The sequence below is a fragment of the Anoplophora glabripennis genome, unplaced genomic scaffold (genome assembly GCF_000390285.2).
Source record: "Anoplophora glabripennis isolate ALB-LARVAE unplaced genomic scaffold, Agla_2.0 scaffold166, whole genome shotgun sequence".
Classification (NCBI taxonomy): Eukaryota; Metazoa; Arthropoda; class Insecta; order Coleoptera; family Cerambycidae; genus Anoplophora; species Anoplophora glabripennis.
The window spans coordinates 382895-400158 of record NW_019416519.1 but is presented as its reverse complement, the minus strand read 5'-3'; the positions used below and the strand labels follow the sequence as shown (position 1 = coordinate 400158).

At 33.5% G+C, this 17264-nt stretch overlaps 1 protein-coding gene across 30 annotated transcripts in view; it reads left to right on the top strand.

Annotated features, from left to right (window-relative positions):
• The window catches only part of LOC108907022 (microtubule-actin cross-linking factor 1), a 389967-nt gene that overhangs the window by 330528 nt on the left and 42175 nt on the right, over window positions 1-17264 (top strand). For all 30 annotated transcript variants that reach the window (XM_018710510.2, XM_018710500.2, XM_018710502.2 and 27 more), the window contains 4 exons: window positions 4487-4602; window positions 4675-13972; window positions 15801-16370; window positions 16840-17211. In XM_018710510.2, coding sequence (XP_018566026.1) covers window positions 4487-4602; window positions 4675-13972; window positions 15801-16370; window positions 16840-17211 — 10356 coding nt within the window. The remainder of the gene's footprint in view (window positions 1-4486; window positions 4603-4674; window positions 13973-15800; window positions 16371-16839; window positions 17212-17264) is intronic.

The following is a 17264-nucleotide window of genomic DNA, read 5'->3' as shown; positions in this document are numbered from 1 at the left end:
TTTTACTTAATGATGTACCATGTCCAAATATGTCATGGGAAAGCCAAAGTATTTCGCAATTCGGAGGTGCCAACGTACAAATTGGATATTTAAAACATGCTTCAATTGAACAAACTGAACACTTGACCGCGATAGAAACCAGTTTGAAACCAATTGTGTATTTAGTGTTAATAAACGATTTTTATAAATAGAACCGTAACAACTAACTAACTTCATCATTATTTTCGTCCATTGACGTATCACAAAAATATTCGAGATTGGACGAACTGCCAATATTTTGAATAAAAAACACGTAATTGGCGAAATAGTATAAACAGGAAAGAACTTTTATAATCGGAAAACAAATTTTAAAATATTGCATAATAATGTTTCAAAGAAATAATATGTTTTGCTAAATACATAATGCCATCTATCACTGTCAGTATCCCTAATTAAAATAATTCTGATAATATACAGGGTGATTCAGTCATAATGTCATTAATTTTAACCACGTATTCGGAAGGCTTAATAAAGACAGAAAATCGGAAAAAAAATTTGTTTACTCGACTTTTAAAAATGAAGGAAATCAACCCATAACTTCTGCTACATGGGCGGCCCTAGCAGATGCCCGGATGCTCAGAAAATTTTGTCACGTAATGTCACGAACAGTTGTCAGCTCGAAGCGAACAGCGTTGCCAAGTTTACATCATAATGTGTGGTTCACATTTACTGTGGGTCCGCGTTCCGCGTTAAACGTATTCAAGTAAATAAAGGAGCATGCTGCATTTTATTATAAATAATTTTAACAATTGTATTAACTTAGTGCAGAATGTTTTAACAAGCCTGACTTCTCGAAGTCAACTTTGGTTAAAAGAAAATAAATACAGCAGAGGTAGTTACCTGTTTGTAGGCACTCCGTGTTTTATCAAATAAAAAAAGTCGGCACACTACTAAATACCCGAATATACAAAATACACTACACACGGTTACAAAACCATTAACAATTTAAAGCGTTTATTCAAATCTACCACTCGCATTTTTCCAACTGCATCATACCATACCGCGCAGCGAACGTGCAGGACATCGACAAAATGATTTAAATGCGATAGAAGCTGTTTTAAATTTAGTCGAGGAGCAGCTTACTATTTCCACAAGAACAATTTCAAGGTGACTGGAGATATCACAAACCAAAGTTTGGCGGATATTGCGCGAGAATTCACTCGACCCGTACCATTTTCAAAAAGTTCAAGCTTTAGAATCAGCTGATTTCCCCAATCGTCTTGAACTTTATTTTTATTTTTAAAACAAAGTGCGCTGGACGGATGAACGCTGTTTTACTCGTGCTGGCATTTTAAACAGGTAAAAAAACTATTACTTTCTCAAAAACAATTAAGTACCTACCTAGGTTACACCAAAGTTTATATTTACACTAAAGTTTACTTTTATTATGTAAACTTTGGTTATACGCAACTGCATATTGAATAATAAATTGAAATACTAAAACTGTATTATTTAACATAATAAATAATAAAACGTTAAAACGTTAATAATATTAAAAATGATAAATTGTAATAACCGTACTTTCGAAAACAATCATCCCTAGTCATTACATTCAATTTTCCTTTGATTAAAGACCGACAACTTTTTGCTCTACTTTGCATGGAATACGATCCTACTACAGTTCGTATTAGTCTAGGAGCCAAATAGGATTCCGTTTACTAGCTATAAAAATAAACTTTTTACAGCCATTTAAACATTTAATTTGTTGATAACAATTAAACTGACCACTTTCAGGCTTTGCGACCAAGTTTTTTGGATTCAGGAGGTCAAAATAGTTAAGAATAAGTTGTTTGCAACCGTGGCACTCTGGTTGGCCACTGCAAATCAAAAGTGGATCAGATAGAAAGAAGGTTATTGACCTAGCTCCAGGTTAGCCTAGGTCGGAAACACGTACCGAGTTGTTTATTTGTCTCCGTCCGATTGTTTTTTTTTTATCTTCTATTACTTACAGTCAATATTTAAATACTACATACATTTCACCCTCTCTTTATAATTTATCTAATCTAGTGAGTGTTGTTTTTTATGTCATTATTTCTGTAATGAAATTGAAATGGTTATGAAATGAAATTTAAATTACTTGAACTCTTGGAGTTTTGTAACTTCAATATTAAATTTTATTTAAAGTGAAACAGAGCTAATTTCTTTGCAGCCATAATAGTCACATTTGGTCAGATGAGAACCCGCACACTACTCGTCGGTTTAGCTTTCAGAGGAGATTCGATGGCGATCGTTTAATTTGGCCGCATTTTCTACCTGAACATCTGAATGGGCCGCGTTACTTTCAATTTTTAGTAGAATTGTTTGAAAATCTTCCCCTTCAGATGCGACGGGATATGTGGTATATGCACGACGGAGCTCCGGCCCATTTTTGCTCGCGATGTCCGTGGATTTTTAGACGATCAATGTCCTAATCGGTGGATAGGGAGATGAGGGTCCATAATCCTATGGCCTTTTGTATATGGGGTTATATGAAATCTGTCGTGTATCATACCGAGGAAGAGAATGTAGAGCAGTTGCGGAATCGTATCGAAGATGCCGCTGAAGCAATGCATAACAACCCTGGTTTATTCCATCGCATCCGCCGCTCATCTATCCAACGGGTACACTTGCGCATAGACGGTAACGGTAATGTATTTGAACATTAAAAAATTAACACGATGTTAATAAAACTCATTTTTGGCAAGGCATGCTTGGACCTCCTCGAGGTTCTTGCTAGGCAACAATAACAATTTAATGTGTTGATTGCATAATTATAAAAAATAATTTATAGCATTTTAAATTATTATTGGCTGACGTGAGCAAACCGTTTATTTACTGTCTTTATAAGAGCGAAAATATATAAACGTGGCAACGTTGCATCTAGGGCGCGTTGTTCATATCGTAGCCGTGCGCAAATTGTGAATAACTGGTCACCCGGCCGGTCAGTAACAGCCTGAAAAGGGGGTTAAATATTGATTTGAAAATATTTTTTTCTGCTTAAATATGCATTTAATTTTTTTTTTAATCACGCCATCGTATTATACTCATTTTTCTCTATCTGCTCTTAAAATTAATGACATCATGACTGAATCACCCTGTATATAGAATGAATAATATTCCCCTATACACCAAGATCTTTTTCAAAAAGTTTGTTAGCTGTTAAATATGATTTTCCAAATACGAGTAGGTATAATAAATTAAGTGGTTCAATTTTAAGCGCCAGTAGTCTCTGGCCAAGGTTATAAAAGTTTATCATCTGTAGTAGATTAAACCGATAAAAATAATTAATTGGTATTATTTGTCATTATTAAATTTTTTAATACTTTACAGGAGACAACAAAAGTCGTGTATAATTTACTTTGAAAATTCGTAGGCGTCCTGATTAGGTATTTTAAAGGTTAACAACAATTACATGGTAAAATCTTGCCTTTGTGCAAAATTTCGAGTAACTCATTGATCTGTGAGTGTATATTTACATGTAATAAAACGAAAGTGGTCTATTTCCGTTGCTATTTGGTCGCAACGGAATTCAGAGAATCAATACTTGTGGCGTTGTCCTAGGTTCGGGCAACTCTCTTATGCAATCAGACAACAAATTTAAGTCTATTTTTTAAGCACAATCTATTTTTACATCTGTTCTATTTGTATTTGTTTATTGTTGTTGTTATTATTATTATTACTAGATTTACTGCTGTACATGTATTAAATATTGTAGATATATTCGGTTTGAACATTAACAGTTAACAAAAAGAAAGTATTATTTGACATACAGGGTGTAACTCAAATACTTAGCTAAACTTTAATGATGGATTCTGTTACGATTTATTCATAAAGATTATTTTTGAGGTGCATAGTTTTGAAAATTAATTAAAAGATTTAGTTTTGATCATATGGCTCATAAAACTATATAAATAATATTTTATTGTAGTCACTGATAAAACATACTTGTAAGTGAACTAGAATTATCACTATTTAAACCAATTATTTCATGTCGTGATACTTTTAGCTATTTTTACCTGTCAAAAATAACGAATTGCCCTCCAGAAACTTCTGTATTAAAAAAAAATTGTGGCATGTACAATGTTCCAGAAATAAGTGTCTAAATTTGATTCACCTAACCACATATTTTATTTCAACTTATCAAGAGCAATAAATTTTTCCCAATAAATTTTTTAATTTTTAAAAACTCACATTGGTTGATTTTGTTTAGGTCCACAGTGAATTATTATTGAAAAAAAATACAAATTAATATACTAAGAAACAATCTCTATAATTATTTTGTTCTATTGGTCAAAATGTTGACGTAAAATATTCAAATATTCATTTCTAACTGCTATGTAAACAAAATAATTTGCTTAAATAAAAATTGTTATATAACTTAACGTTATTCATATAATTAAGACATAAGTTATTTATTATGTATTTATTTTCATAAGAACTATTTAAAATCCAACCATTTTATTTACAGAGATTGGTTGAACAAATGCAACCCCAACCATTCAGGACATTTAGAACGGAATTCCACATGAGCAGTGCTAGTGAACATACCTCAACGTATACAACAACCACTCACTATAGTAAACAGTAAGTTTTTTTTAATCATCAATTCTGTTGTAATAAATATTCCTTTATTTAATAATTTACATTTCAAATCAGATATATTCAAACTACTAAAACTACAAGGAGTGAAAATGGCACTACAATTAAAATTCCTGACGATCAACAAACACAAACCAAATGGCACAGAGATGAAGCAGACAATATTACAAATGGCCGTCCTCCTGACAAACACACCACTTTAACGCAAATTATTCAGGAGCCTCAAACGTGGGGAAGTACTATGCAATTTACTGAGATAAAGTCATTAAAGCGAGTACATAAAGTCCATGAAGGTATCGGCACTGAAAACATTACTGATGTAGCCGGGATTATAAATCCTTATACTGGAGAACGCATGACAATTAGGGATGCTATTGCTGAAAGGATCTTAGATGTGAGAACAGGCAAAATAATTGCGTCACCAGACGGCATACAGATTACCATCGATGAAGCTCAAAAGTTGGGTCTCATAGAATCTAAAATAGCAGAAAGACTACAAAGTCCGTGTGGTATCAGAGAAGATGGTCATGATTTAACATTACTAGAAGCGATACAAAGGGAAATATACGAAGCTGAACACGGATTCATGGACCCTTCAGAGAAAAGGATTAAGGTAACTCATTCAACAACAATTAATCAAGCCATTGATGATGGAAGAGTCGATGTAACATCTGGCACATATACACTAGAAAATGGTGAAAAAATTGATATAAGGGAAGCCTATAAGAGAGGATACCTACTTCAGCACACGGAAGTTAAGTTACAAACGGGTGCCGTACCGTTAGCCGATGCTATCAATCAAAGTTTAATTGATGACAGAACCGGTTGGATTGTGGATCGAAATTCTGGAAATAAATATCAGATAGATGCGGCCGTTAAATGTAATGTAGTAGATGGAGATATTCGAGAAATTGTTGATCCAAAAACTGACAATAAAATTACCGTAATTCAAGCTATAGATACGGGCATTATTAATCCAAAGTTAGGGAAGTACATTTTAGCTCACGAAAAATTATCATTTTTGGAAGCCAAACGACGTCAGTTGATAGTTAAGCCAAAAACCTTGAAAGAAATTGTTGATGATAATCTGATAGATGAGAACGGTAAGATATCTTCTCCACTTCATCAAACTACATTGACCCTTTTAGAGGCAGTAAATCGCGGCGTATTAGATGTGGATTTAGTTAAATCCGTTTTAGATTTGAGAACGAGTGAGTACATTACACTAAGTGAAGCCCTTAAGGAAGGTATTATTCTTTCTGACAGTCGTTTCAGAAATCTAGTTACCGGAGAAATTTTATCTATACCTGAGGCAGTTAGTCGCGGTTATATAATTTCAGTAGTTAGAAAATCAATTTTCGATGTTGATGGCTTCCAACCGCCTGATAAATCAGATCATATTAGCTTTAACGCTGCAAATGCTAAAGGTTATATTAGCAAAAAGAATAATGGTAGCTTATTAGTTAGTAAAAAAAGCGGTAAATTAATTCCATTTACTGAAGGTGTACAATCTGGCGAGGTAAAACCTGAAGTATTTGAAATGTTATCGCGTCCCATAGGTATTGTAGAAAATCAAAAAGAACTTAATGTTTTAGAAGCCGTTTTTCATGGTTATATTGATCCAAAAACAGGGAACTTGATAGATTTAAGTACAAATAAAATAATTTATCTTAATGAAGCTATTGCCCAACATTTAATTACTCCGGAAGGTGCTGCCATGCTAAACAGCTTGCTTAATTTGAATGTATCTACTAAAGTAACTCGTACTCTAGTCCAGCGCTATGTCACAGTAACTAATAAAGATATTAAACAAGAAATAATTACATATACAGAAGCTTTAAGGTTAGGTCTAATAAATAATGAACAACAGACTTATACAGATCCAGTTACTAATGAAATCATTCCTATAGTTCAAGCAATTAGTGAAGGTAAGTTAGCCCCTGATACAGAGAGTTCAGAGAAAGTCATCGGTTCCAATAAAGGTGCAGTTCCTAAATCGTCTACAGTTGTTACAATAGTAAGTAAGAAAGATTCTTCACTTCAACGAGATACCTTCAAAGCAGATAGTAAAATTGTTACAACTGATTTCATATCTAGTGAAAAAAGAGCTCTGGAAAAGCAGGTATATGAATTACCAACAGAAGGGTGGTCACTGGCTGATGCAGTAGGTCAAAAACTGTATGATCCTGTTACCGGATTGTTTATAATTCAAGGAACCGATCGCCTAGTAAGCTTTGAGGAATGTATAAATCTAAAACTTATAAATCCCTTGTCAGCTGTTGTAGTTGATCCCATAAGTAAACGAAAAATAAGTGTTCTTAGAGCCCTAGAAAAGAAAATATTGGATGCCACTGGTCATTATGTAGCCAATAATAAAAAAATTACCATGAAAGAAGCTATCAATCAGAATTTAGTCTTGTTGGAGGAAAAAATGGAAGTGGACAGACCAGGTCAGAGATTATTACAAGTTACTAGAATCGAAGGTCAACCTCCCAAGGTCGAAGTATCATCAGTGGTTGACAAAAATCCACCAGTGTACACAGAAGTTAAAATTGGAGAAAAAAGCCATGTTGTGGAACCTATACAAATACAGCCAGGTGTAATATATGACCCTGTTTCAAATGTAGTAATATATCCAGAATTTAATGAAGCATCAAATCTTCTGACAGCTGTTCTTGACAATAAAATTCATGCTGAAACAGTAAAAGTTAAAGATCCTCATACGGGTCAGGAAATGGACATTAAAGAGGCTATCCGTCGTAATATTATTGATATAGAAAAAAGTTCATACACAAATAAGTCAGGACATAAAATTACATTGCAAGATGCTGCCAAATTTGGTATTTTAACAGTAGTAGGAACACCAGTAACATCCACTCAGTCAGTAGTAAAAGTCGTCAGACAACTATTTGTAGTTGATCCTTCAACAGGACAACAAATACCCGCTGAAGTTGCTCTTCAGCAAGGTGTTATAGATCAACCAACTTACAACAAATTGTTAGCTGAAATGGACACTGAAGTACCTAATATGCCAGCACATGCAATGGAAACCACAACTACTGTGACACATAGTGTTCTCCAAGTAACCGATCCTAAAACTGGCAAAACATACACGGCACATGAGGCTCTTGAACAGGGTTTAATAACACCCCAACAGTTAGATGAATTAAAGACACAGAGTCAAGAAGGAAACAAAATTAAAATTTTAAACACCGCAACTATTAGCCTAGATGATGAAAATGCCCCATCCGAAGCAGAAAAAACAAGAGCCCGCATTACAATAGAACCTACATATAAGGTTAAAATTGGTAGAGCCCAATCTCTTAGCCCTGAACGAGAAGCCAAGAAAGTTGTACTACAGAAACTGCGAAAGAAAGTTGTTAAACCAAAGGATGCATTGAAAACAGGTATTATTGATCCTGACACGGCTAAGATTTTAGACAAAAAAGAAACATTTACAACCGCTGATGGGGAAAAATTGACATTACAAGAAGCCTTAGAAGCCAATAAAGTAGATGGTGGCCGAGGAAAAATCGTTGATCCACAACGTGGAGATTTGTTAAATATAAATGAAGCTATTAGTCGAGGTATATTAGATCCTGAGGGTACCAATGAACTCTTAGTGCCTTTAAATCGTAGTCTATCTATTCCCGAACTATTCCAACAGGGTTTGATAGATCCAGAAAGTCAAAAAATCATACACCCAGAAACAGGTGCTCATTTAAGTATTACTGAAGCTATAGTCTGTGATATTGTAGATCCATTAAGTACTCTAGTTAAAAAAACTGGTGATAAAGTAACTTTAAGCAAAGCACTCGAAATTGGAGTAGTAGATGATGAAAAAGCTACCGTAGAGACCAGGCATGGTACTGTAGATATACAAGAAGCTGTTAAAGATAACATATTTGACACAGCAGTGCCCTCTGGACCAATTGATCTCCCTCCAGCTGGCATGACATTCCCTGTGGCTCTGAAGCGTGGCCTAATAGACACTGAAAACAAACTAATTGTTCATCCTATAACCAATAAAAGCATTCCAATAACCGAAGCAATTGAAGAAAATTTCATTATGGCACTACCTTTTCGAACAAGTTCAGACTCTGTGAAGGTCGAAGACGCATTGGAGTCAAACTTAATTGACACTCAAAATAGTACCTTTAAGGATCCAAAATCTGGAGAAATTTATCCAATATCAGAAGCAGTAGAGAAAGGATTGCTTGTAATTAAACATCCAACAAATATAGTAGCATTCAGTCATTCGACACCTGTTACAACACTTACTGAAACCGTTGACACAATTCATACAGTCACCACCAAAACAGTAGAAATTCTATCTGGTTACGCTCTTCTAAATAAAAACGAAGTTCAGAATATTGAAACTGGCCAAATTATACCAATAGAAGATGCTCGAAAACAAGGCATTGTTATTGATGTAAATGAAACTAAAAATAAAACCATAGTTAAAGACATAAAAATGAGTTTTTCTGATGCTTTGAACAAAGGGCTGGTTGATATGAATGCAGGAATATTTACAGATCCAAAATCTGGTGAAAAAGTTCCAATTAAGCAAGCTCTTCAAGAAGGAAAACTTTCAGCACTTCCCGAACCTATACAAGAGAGTCAGCAAACAATTGTAACTACACATAAGACAAGTGAACTAAATATTGCTGAAGCTTTTGAAACAATTTATAACGAGCAAACAAGCACATTTGTAGATCCCAAAGACCAAAACAAGCAACTTACATTCAAAGAAGCTTTGGAAAAAGAAATCATAGACCCCAATTCAATTGTCTATGATGTTAACTCTCAAAAACCTATTACAGTCGAACAAGCGGTAGAAAAAGGTTTAATTGATTCCAAGACAGGAAAAGTTTTGGATGAAAAGTCGGGTAAATCCATTGATTTTAAGGAAGCAACTAAAAAAGGTCTCATTGCAGTTTTAGGTGGATTAGCTCTACCTGTGGTAGCTCCAGTATTAGCAGGAGCAGCAGCAGTAAAAGCAGTAAAGGATTATACAGACAAGAAGAAAAAATCACCAGATTCAGTAGATGATAATGTGCAAAAACAACCAACTGCAGAGAAACGTCCAGAAATAACATCTGATGCTTTAGTATTATCTAAAAATGATCTTAAACCTATTCCTACTAAACCTAAAGATAATACTTCGGGAAATATTATCTCAGCAGAAATTTTAAAACCTGTAGAACAAAAACCTAAAGAATTATCAGAAGTAAGCTCTGTAATAATATTAGAAGAACCACAAAAAGTCGAAATTATTCCCATTGGAGATGCCATAGCTCAGAAGAAAATCGAACCAAAAATATGCCGAATTGTACACCAAAATAGTGAATTACCTTTTACCATTCAAGATGGTTTAGATCAGCATAAAATTAGTCCTCTCGATGAAATACAGATCATAACAAATCATAGAGTAATCCTCCTTGAAAATTATCAAACGGCTGTAATTATTATTTCAAAACATTTAACTGCACAAAAGTTGTCAGAACTGGGATACTATGATCAAAGAGCCCATATGTTTTTAAACCCTCATACAAATTCACATATAACTTTCGAGGAATTAATTTATGATTTAGGAGTATTCGACCCTGAATCTATTTTAGTAAAAGACTTAACTAAGAAGCCTCCAACATATATAACATTAGAAGAAGCATTAAGTAGACCTTTGATCGATCGTAATTCTGGATACATGGTTGATCCGAAGACTGGGAAAAAAGTACCTTTCTTTGAAGCTGTTAAATTGAAATGGATTATTCATGTTGATGATAGACCAAAAGAAAAATATCAGCCTCTGACTTTAGAAGAAATTGTAGAAACAGATAAATTTGATCCTAAAAATGTTGAGATTACATCAGAAGGCAAAGTACTTTCATTAATTAAAGCAATTTCTTCTAATGTGGTTGATCCAAAATCTATTACTATTAGGGATCCTAAGAACATGCAGTTAGTTCCCTATTTTGAGGCTGTTGATAAGTCTATTGTGGATCCACAAAGAGGCCTGATAATCAATACGGCCACTCAAAAATCCATTTCATTTCCCGAAGCATTTACTCAAGGGTATGTGTTGAGTATACCCCGCCCAATTTCCTTAGAAGCAGTTATACACAAAGGCATTTTTGAACCTCAAACTTGTAAAATAAGAGATCCTTTGACAAAACAACTGTTACCAATATCCGAAGCTATAAATCGATTGATAATTGACGACAAAATCAGTGAAGTTAAAGACACTAAAGCAAATGTTTTTATTCCTCTAGATGAAGCTTTAAAGAAAAAAATTGTAAATTCAGAAACTGGTAAACTGACAGACACCAAAACAGGTCAACTTGTACCTTTACATAAAGCCCTGGATAGTAACTTAATACAAACCAAAACTGTTGTTTTCAACCTACTGCAAGCTATTCTTCTTAACTATTATTCACCTCATTCAGGACTAATTCTTAATCCCATTACTGGAGAAGACATCACTTTACAAAAAGCTATTGAATATAAATTGGTGGATCCAGTCTCAACCAGAATTAAAGATGATAAAAGAGGTCGTATTGTAGAGGTAAAAGATGCTATACAAACCAATCTAATAGATGCAGAGAAAGGTGTTCTTACTAGCCCACTTTTACCCTTAGATCAAGCTTATCTTAAAGGATATATTTTGAGTACAGTTTTGCCATGGTCTTTGCAGGAAACTTTGGCCCAGAAAGTTTATGATCCAAAAACTGGTCAATTTACAATCAATAATGTAGATGTTACCCTTATGGAGGCTATTGAAGGAGGTGTTGTAAATCCTAACATATTAACAGTGAAAGATCCCAGATCGGGAGATATCATTACCTTAAATGATGCCATAAAATTAAGACTGATTGATCCTATTAAAGGTCAAGCCTTGGATCCATTAAATAATACAGAAATGAACCTATATGAGGCGTATGACCGTGGTATGGTAGTTCCATATAAGAGCCAGATTCCTCTTCCAGAGGCAGTATTTAAAGGTTTTTATGACCCAGCAACAGGAAAATTCATTAATCCTAAAAATAAAGAACGCTTGAAAACATCTAGTGCAATTAATAGGGGGTATGTTGACATCTCATCTACTTTGGTAACAATTGATGAAGAAATAGTCACATTTGAGCAAGCAGTTATCGATGGTATAATCGATACTAATGAGGGTTTACTGATGAGCCATAACAATGAACCTGTAGATTTTAACGAAGCCTTTGAACGTGGTATGCTGGTAGAAGTACGTGCACCGGTGTCTTTGAGTGAGGCCATCGCAAAGGGAATATATGATGAAGAATCTCAACTATTTTTGGATCCACAGACAGGTCAATATCTCACTTTAATAGAGGCCATAGAAATCAATTTGATCGATGCAGATTCAGTTAGCATTAAAGATACTCGACTAGGTATTTGGAGAAAAATCCCACTTATTGATGCTATTCACAATAATTATGTAGATGGCAATACAGGGCTAGTAAAAGATTTTTCAAAGGGTGAAAATTATGAGGTATCTTTGCAGAAGGCTTTTGCATCAGGTATTTTAGTAGATAACAAGGCAGCAGTTTCATTACAGAGAGCTATTCATCAAGGTCTTTATGATGAGAAATCAGGTAAAATATTAGACACAACTACTGACAGGAAGATCACATTACATGAAGCAATACGTAACTTTAACATCAATCCATCATTACCCTGCTACTTTGATAAGAAGCAAGGAGTATTATATAATCTAACGGACACCTGCCGCTTAGGCATTATCGATAAACTTAATGGTACATTTAAAGAGCCTTACAGTGACAAACCTATAAATTTGTTAGAAGCATTGAATTCAGGATTAATAGTAGATATAGAGGCTGCCAATTTTGGTCTGTATGAAGCTTTAGAAATGGGTTTGTACATTCCTGATGAAAAAGTTTTTGTACACCCAGCTACTGGGCATAAGTACAGCTTAAAGGATGCTTGTGAAAATGAACTTATAAATCCAGTTATCTCTTTAGTAAAAAATAACCAGCAAAATAAATATGTTTCTTTACCTGTAGCTATTGAAACAAACTTAATAGATGATCAACTAAATGTTTACAATTGTCCCAATGGAAAAAATATTGATCTACTAGAAGCCAAGGCTAAAGGTTTAATTGTTACATGTCGAACACCACTGACACTTGAAGAAGCAATATCAAACTGTTTGTATAGGCCTGAATCTGGTAAAATTGCCAATCCCTCAAATGGAGAATTTTACGACATTTCTCAATCATTGTCAGTTGGATTTATAGATCCTCAAACAACAGTATTAAAAGACCTGGTGAGTAATACTACCAAATCTCTTCCAGCTGCCATTCAAGAACACAGAATTGATGTAGAAAAGGGTAGAGTTTTAGATTCAAAATCGAAGAAATCATACAACCTCGATGAAGCGTTTAGAAAAGGTCTTTTAATAACCCTGGATAAACCTCTTAATGAAGAATTTTCTCAGAAAACAGTCACAGATTCTGGTGCTGCACCTAAACAAACTCGAGAGTGCTCTCTAGAAGAAGCCATTAAATTTGAACTAATAGATCCAGATGTTGCTGTAACCAAAGATCTTCAAACTGGTAAATTTAAAACTGTACAAGATGCCATTAAAAATAAGCAATTAGATATAACGAAAACTGTTGTATTTGATACAGTAACGCATAAAGTTAAATCGTTAATTGTGACTTATGATCAAGTTGCCATAATTTATTTAAAAGAACCTTTATCTTTCAGTCAAGCTGTAGAATCGGGTATTTTAGATATTAACACGGGTAAATTCACTGATCCACAATCCAACGAAGTTCTGTCATTAAAAGATTCAATCTCTTTGGGTTTTATTGATCCAGACACAGCTCTTATTAAAGACTCTAATAAAAAGAAACTAGTAAAACTTCCCGAAGGCTTTAGAAAGGGTCTTATCGATTCTGAAAAAGGCAATGTACTCGACAGTGCGACATCTAAGTTATTCAGTTTACCTGCTGCTTTGGACAGTGGGTTACTTGTTACACCAAATAGAGGTTTCACATTGATAGAATCCATTACGTATGGCCTTTATAATCCAACTACGGGATGTTTCAATGATCCCTTCATAAATACTAACATAATTGACCGAAAGAAATTGACTCTTGGAGATGCTATATCGGAGAATTTAGTAGATCCAAGTAGTACAGTTGTTAAAGACCCAGAAAGTAGCGCAATAGTTCCGTTGCTACATGCAATAGATACTCAACTGGTCGATCCAATTGAAGGCAGGATACATGACAAAAATGAAAACAAATTCATAGATTTTGCAAAATCCCTCGAGAAGGGATTGATTTTGCCCGCAGAGCAAAGGGTAAGTTCTTTTGTAAACCTTTTTATGCTTACTAATTTTGGCTAAAATGTGATAAACAAGCTTGGAAAGCATGCATGAACACAAGCTTAGGCATCATATACAAAACATCACCATTATCCATATAATGCCATGTTTATTTTCCCTTTAGGCACATATAATTTTTTTTCACGGTTGCACAAATTTTATATGGGTTTAGAAACACACGGCAATATCCGTATCCACTAGAATCTGCTTGAGATAGTATTAAATGGAAATAAGATTTAGTATTAGTAATTGTTTCTTTAAGTAGATTTTGTCCTCATTTTTTACAAAACATGCAGGCAGTTTTAAGTACGGATACATAATGGGTATTTATGTAAAGTCAAGTTTAATAAAATCCTTAATTGATACTGACAAAATGACTTACGATATAATAATTTTTTACAGCTTCAAGCCTCGTGGGAGCTTTTCATTTTTGTGTGGTGGCCCTCCTGCATTCAATAAGTGCATTGAAAGGCATCTTGACTGCCGTTTTGCACCTCATTTAACATAACGGATTGGCTTAATACATGTTGTGCTTGTCATAATCAGTTTTTGACATTTCATTTATTTCGTTACCTTAATCGTCCCTTAACAACTTACCAAGCCACCCACTCCATTCAGTTTATTTCTTAATAATACAAATGATATATCAAAAACTGATCCATGCTAAAAATCGACTACTCCATTATCATGGTTTATTAAAATAATTATACTGTCAGTAAGATGTAACCCATAAATTAATTAAATTAGATTTAATCTAAAAAATCCATAACTTATTACATAACATTAACTAGTAACAATAGTTGTTAGTCAAATTAATTTACAAGTTTTTAATAGGTAAGCAATTTTTCAGTATCCTATGTTTATTTTTTATTACTTTTATTTTTATGCTTTTTCTACTTAAGATAGTTTTCTCTGGAATTGATAGTATTTGTTCAGGATTTTTTCAATAATTAATTTACCTCTGAGATTAATGTCAATTGTATTGAAAATAACAGTTCATTCATAAATTATTCAATAAGATTGTAATTATTGCAAAAAAACTTGTAGTGCTTTCATTTCCTTAGAAAATTTTCTAGAAATTATCAACAAAACGACCTTCGATTTGTTTCGTTCCATTTTTATTTTACCTTTTAAATTTTTTTTTTGAGTTTGTTCACAGGTTTTTCGTACTAGGTAACATTATCAACATGATATAATCTTTTGTTTTACTAACGAAAATCATTTTTTTGTGTGCGCTTGTGAATGCATGTGTTAGGTTTAGGGTTTTTAGCTTACAAGCTGAATGCCTGCAAAAGATATTTCGGCTTCAATCAGCAACAATTTTTTTTATTTTTCATTAAATATTTTTAAAGTTACTGCTATAAAAAAACAAGCATTATTTTTAATTGTGATCTTTAAGATCATGGAAATATGTTTGTTTTCAAAAGTCAATTCAGTTTAGTTTGCATCTTTTGTTATAGTCAGACAAAATTTCAAATGAAATATTAAAAAAAATTTGTACACATTAAACGTCAATGAGCAGTACTCTTATAAAAATATAAAACAAAATTTTTGTTACATTGCATCGAGCTATGTTGTGTTTTTTCTTTCCATTTAAGAAATAAGTACTTTGTTTTGAATATGATATTTTGCCATTCTAATGTCAATATTATTATGTACTTATTTAGTAATTCATCGTTGTGATGATAAAGAAAATTACTTTACGATAACTGTATTAATTTAGAATGGTTAATAGTCAAAATCAAAACAGTATTATATAAAGGTACTTTTCTTCATTAACTAATTTACTACTAAAAACTTTTAGCAAGCCGTAGAAGAAAAATACAAATTATGTGATGAAAGTTTATCTAAACTTCTCCACTGGATAGGTGAAGTAGAAGATCGAATTGCCTCCCAGGATGTCATTCACGAAGTAGAAGAAGAATTAAGAAACCAAATAAACACTATGAAACAAATTAGAGATGATTTAGATCAACATTCAGGTCAAGTGTCACACTGTGCAGACCAAGTCAGGCAACTAGTGTTAACAGCAAGCGATATTTTATCTAAAAGCGAAGTATCAGCATTAGAAAAGAGTGGACGTAACCTCAAAACTCGTTATGATAAAGCCTTAGACCGCACAGATAAATTATTAAGACGTCTCTTCACAGCAAGAGATGAATTGGCCAAACTCAAAGGGGAACTTAACATTTTCTCTACCTGGTTGGGTAAAGCTAGGAGAATTCTAGAAGACAAAGAACGAGCTTTAAGTGACTTGCAGAGACTCGATACTAGTGCTGACAGTACTAAGGAATTTGTTAGTGATGTTATTTCCCATCAAGCCGATTTAAGGTTTATAACAATGTCAGCGCAGAAATTTGTGGATGAAGGAAAGGTGTGTACTAAACAATTAATTAAGTTTTTCTTATTATTTCTATGAGAAAAAAACAAACAGTTTCATATTTATAGTACTACGTATTTCCATAACTGCTAGTTATATAAATGTTTGTGTACATGTTTTATGTCAATAATGTTAGTAAGCAAGAAACATTTATGGAGTTGCATTAAAGACCAATTTATATCACTCTCTGAAAATTGTTATACATAGAAAATAGCCTGTGGTTTAATAGCATGAGTTTCGTTACTTGTGTGAAAATATAAGAGCCCCAGAGTTATTTATTTAGTCGTAATTAAAATACTGACTCTTGAATTAGTTTACAATGTATTTACTTACTTTAAATTGTTGGTCATTTTCTGTTATATAGAAATAAGAGTCTCTATCTGTACCTAAAAACCTCATCATGAATGACGATTGCTATACACTACTTATTATTTAGGAATTATAATACATATTTCAATTTTAGGAGTATTTGAATGTATTGAATGATTTCCGTACTTCGTTACCATCTCGATTACCTCATATCGAACCCTACTCTTCTCAAGATTCTCCAGTGCGCAGTGAGGTATCCTTGGTCACCCAGCAATACAGAGATCTGTTACACCGTGCAAATAATTTATCAGACCGGCTTTCTGGAGTTGGTGGAAAACAGAGAGAATACTCTGATGCTCTTGATAGAGCTAAAGGATGGCTGAAAGATGTAGAACCTAGAGCCAATAAACTACTTAATGAACCTATTGCTGGTGATCCTAAAACCGTGGAAGATCAGTTGAATAATGCAAAAACTCTTAATAATGAATTTGTTGCCAATGGTCGTCTTATTGATAATGCTAAACAGGTATGTTTTAATAAAAATCGTTATCACTTAATATACATTGATTTATTATTTAT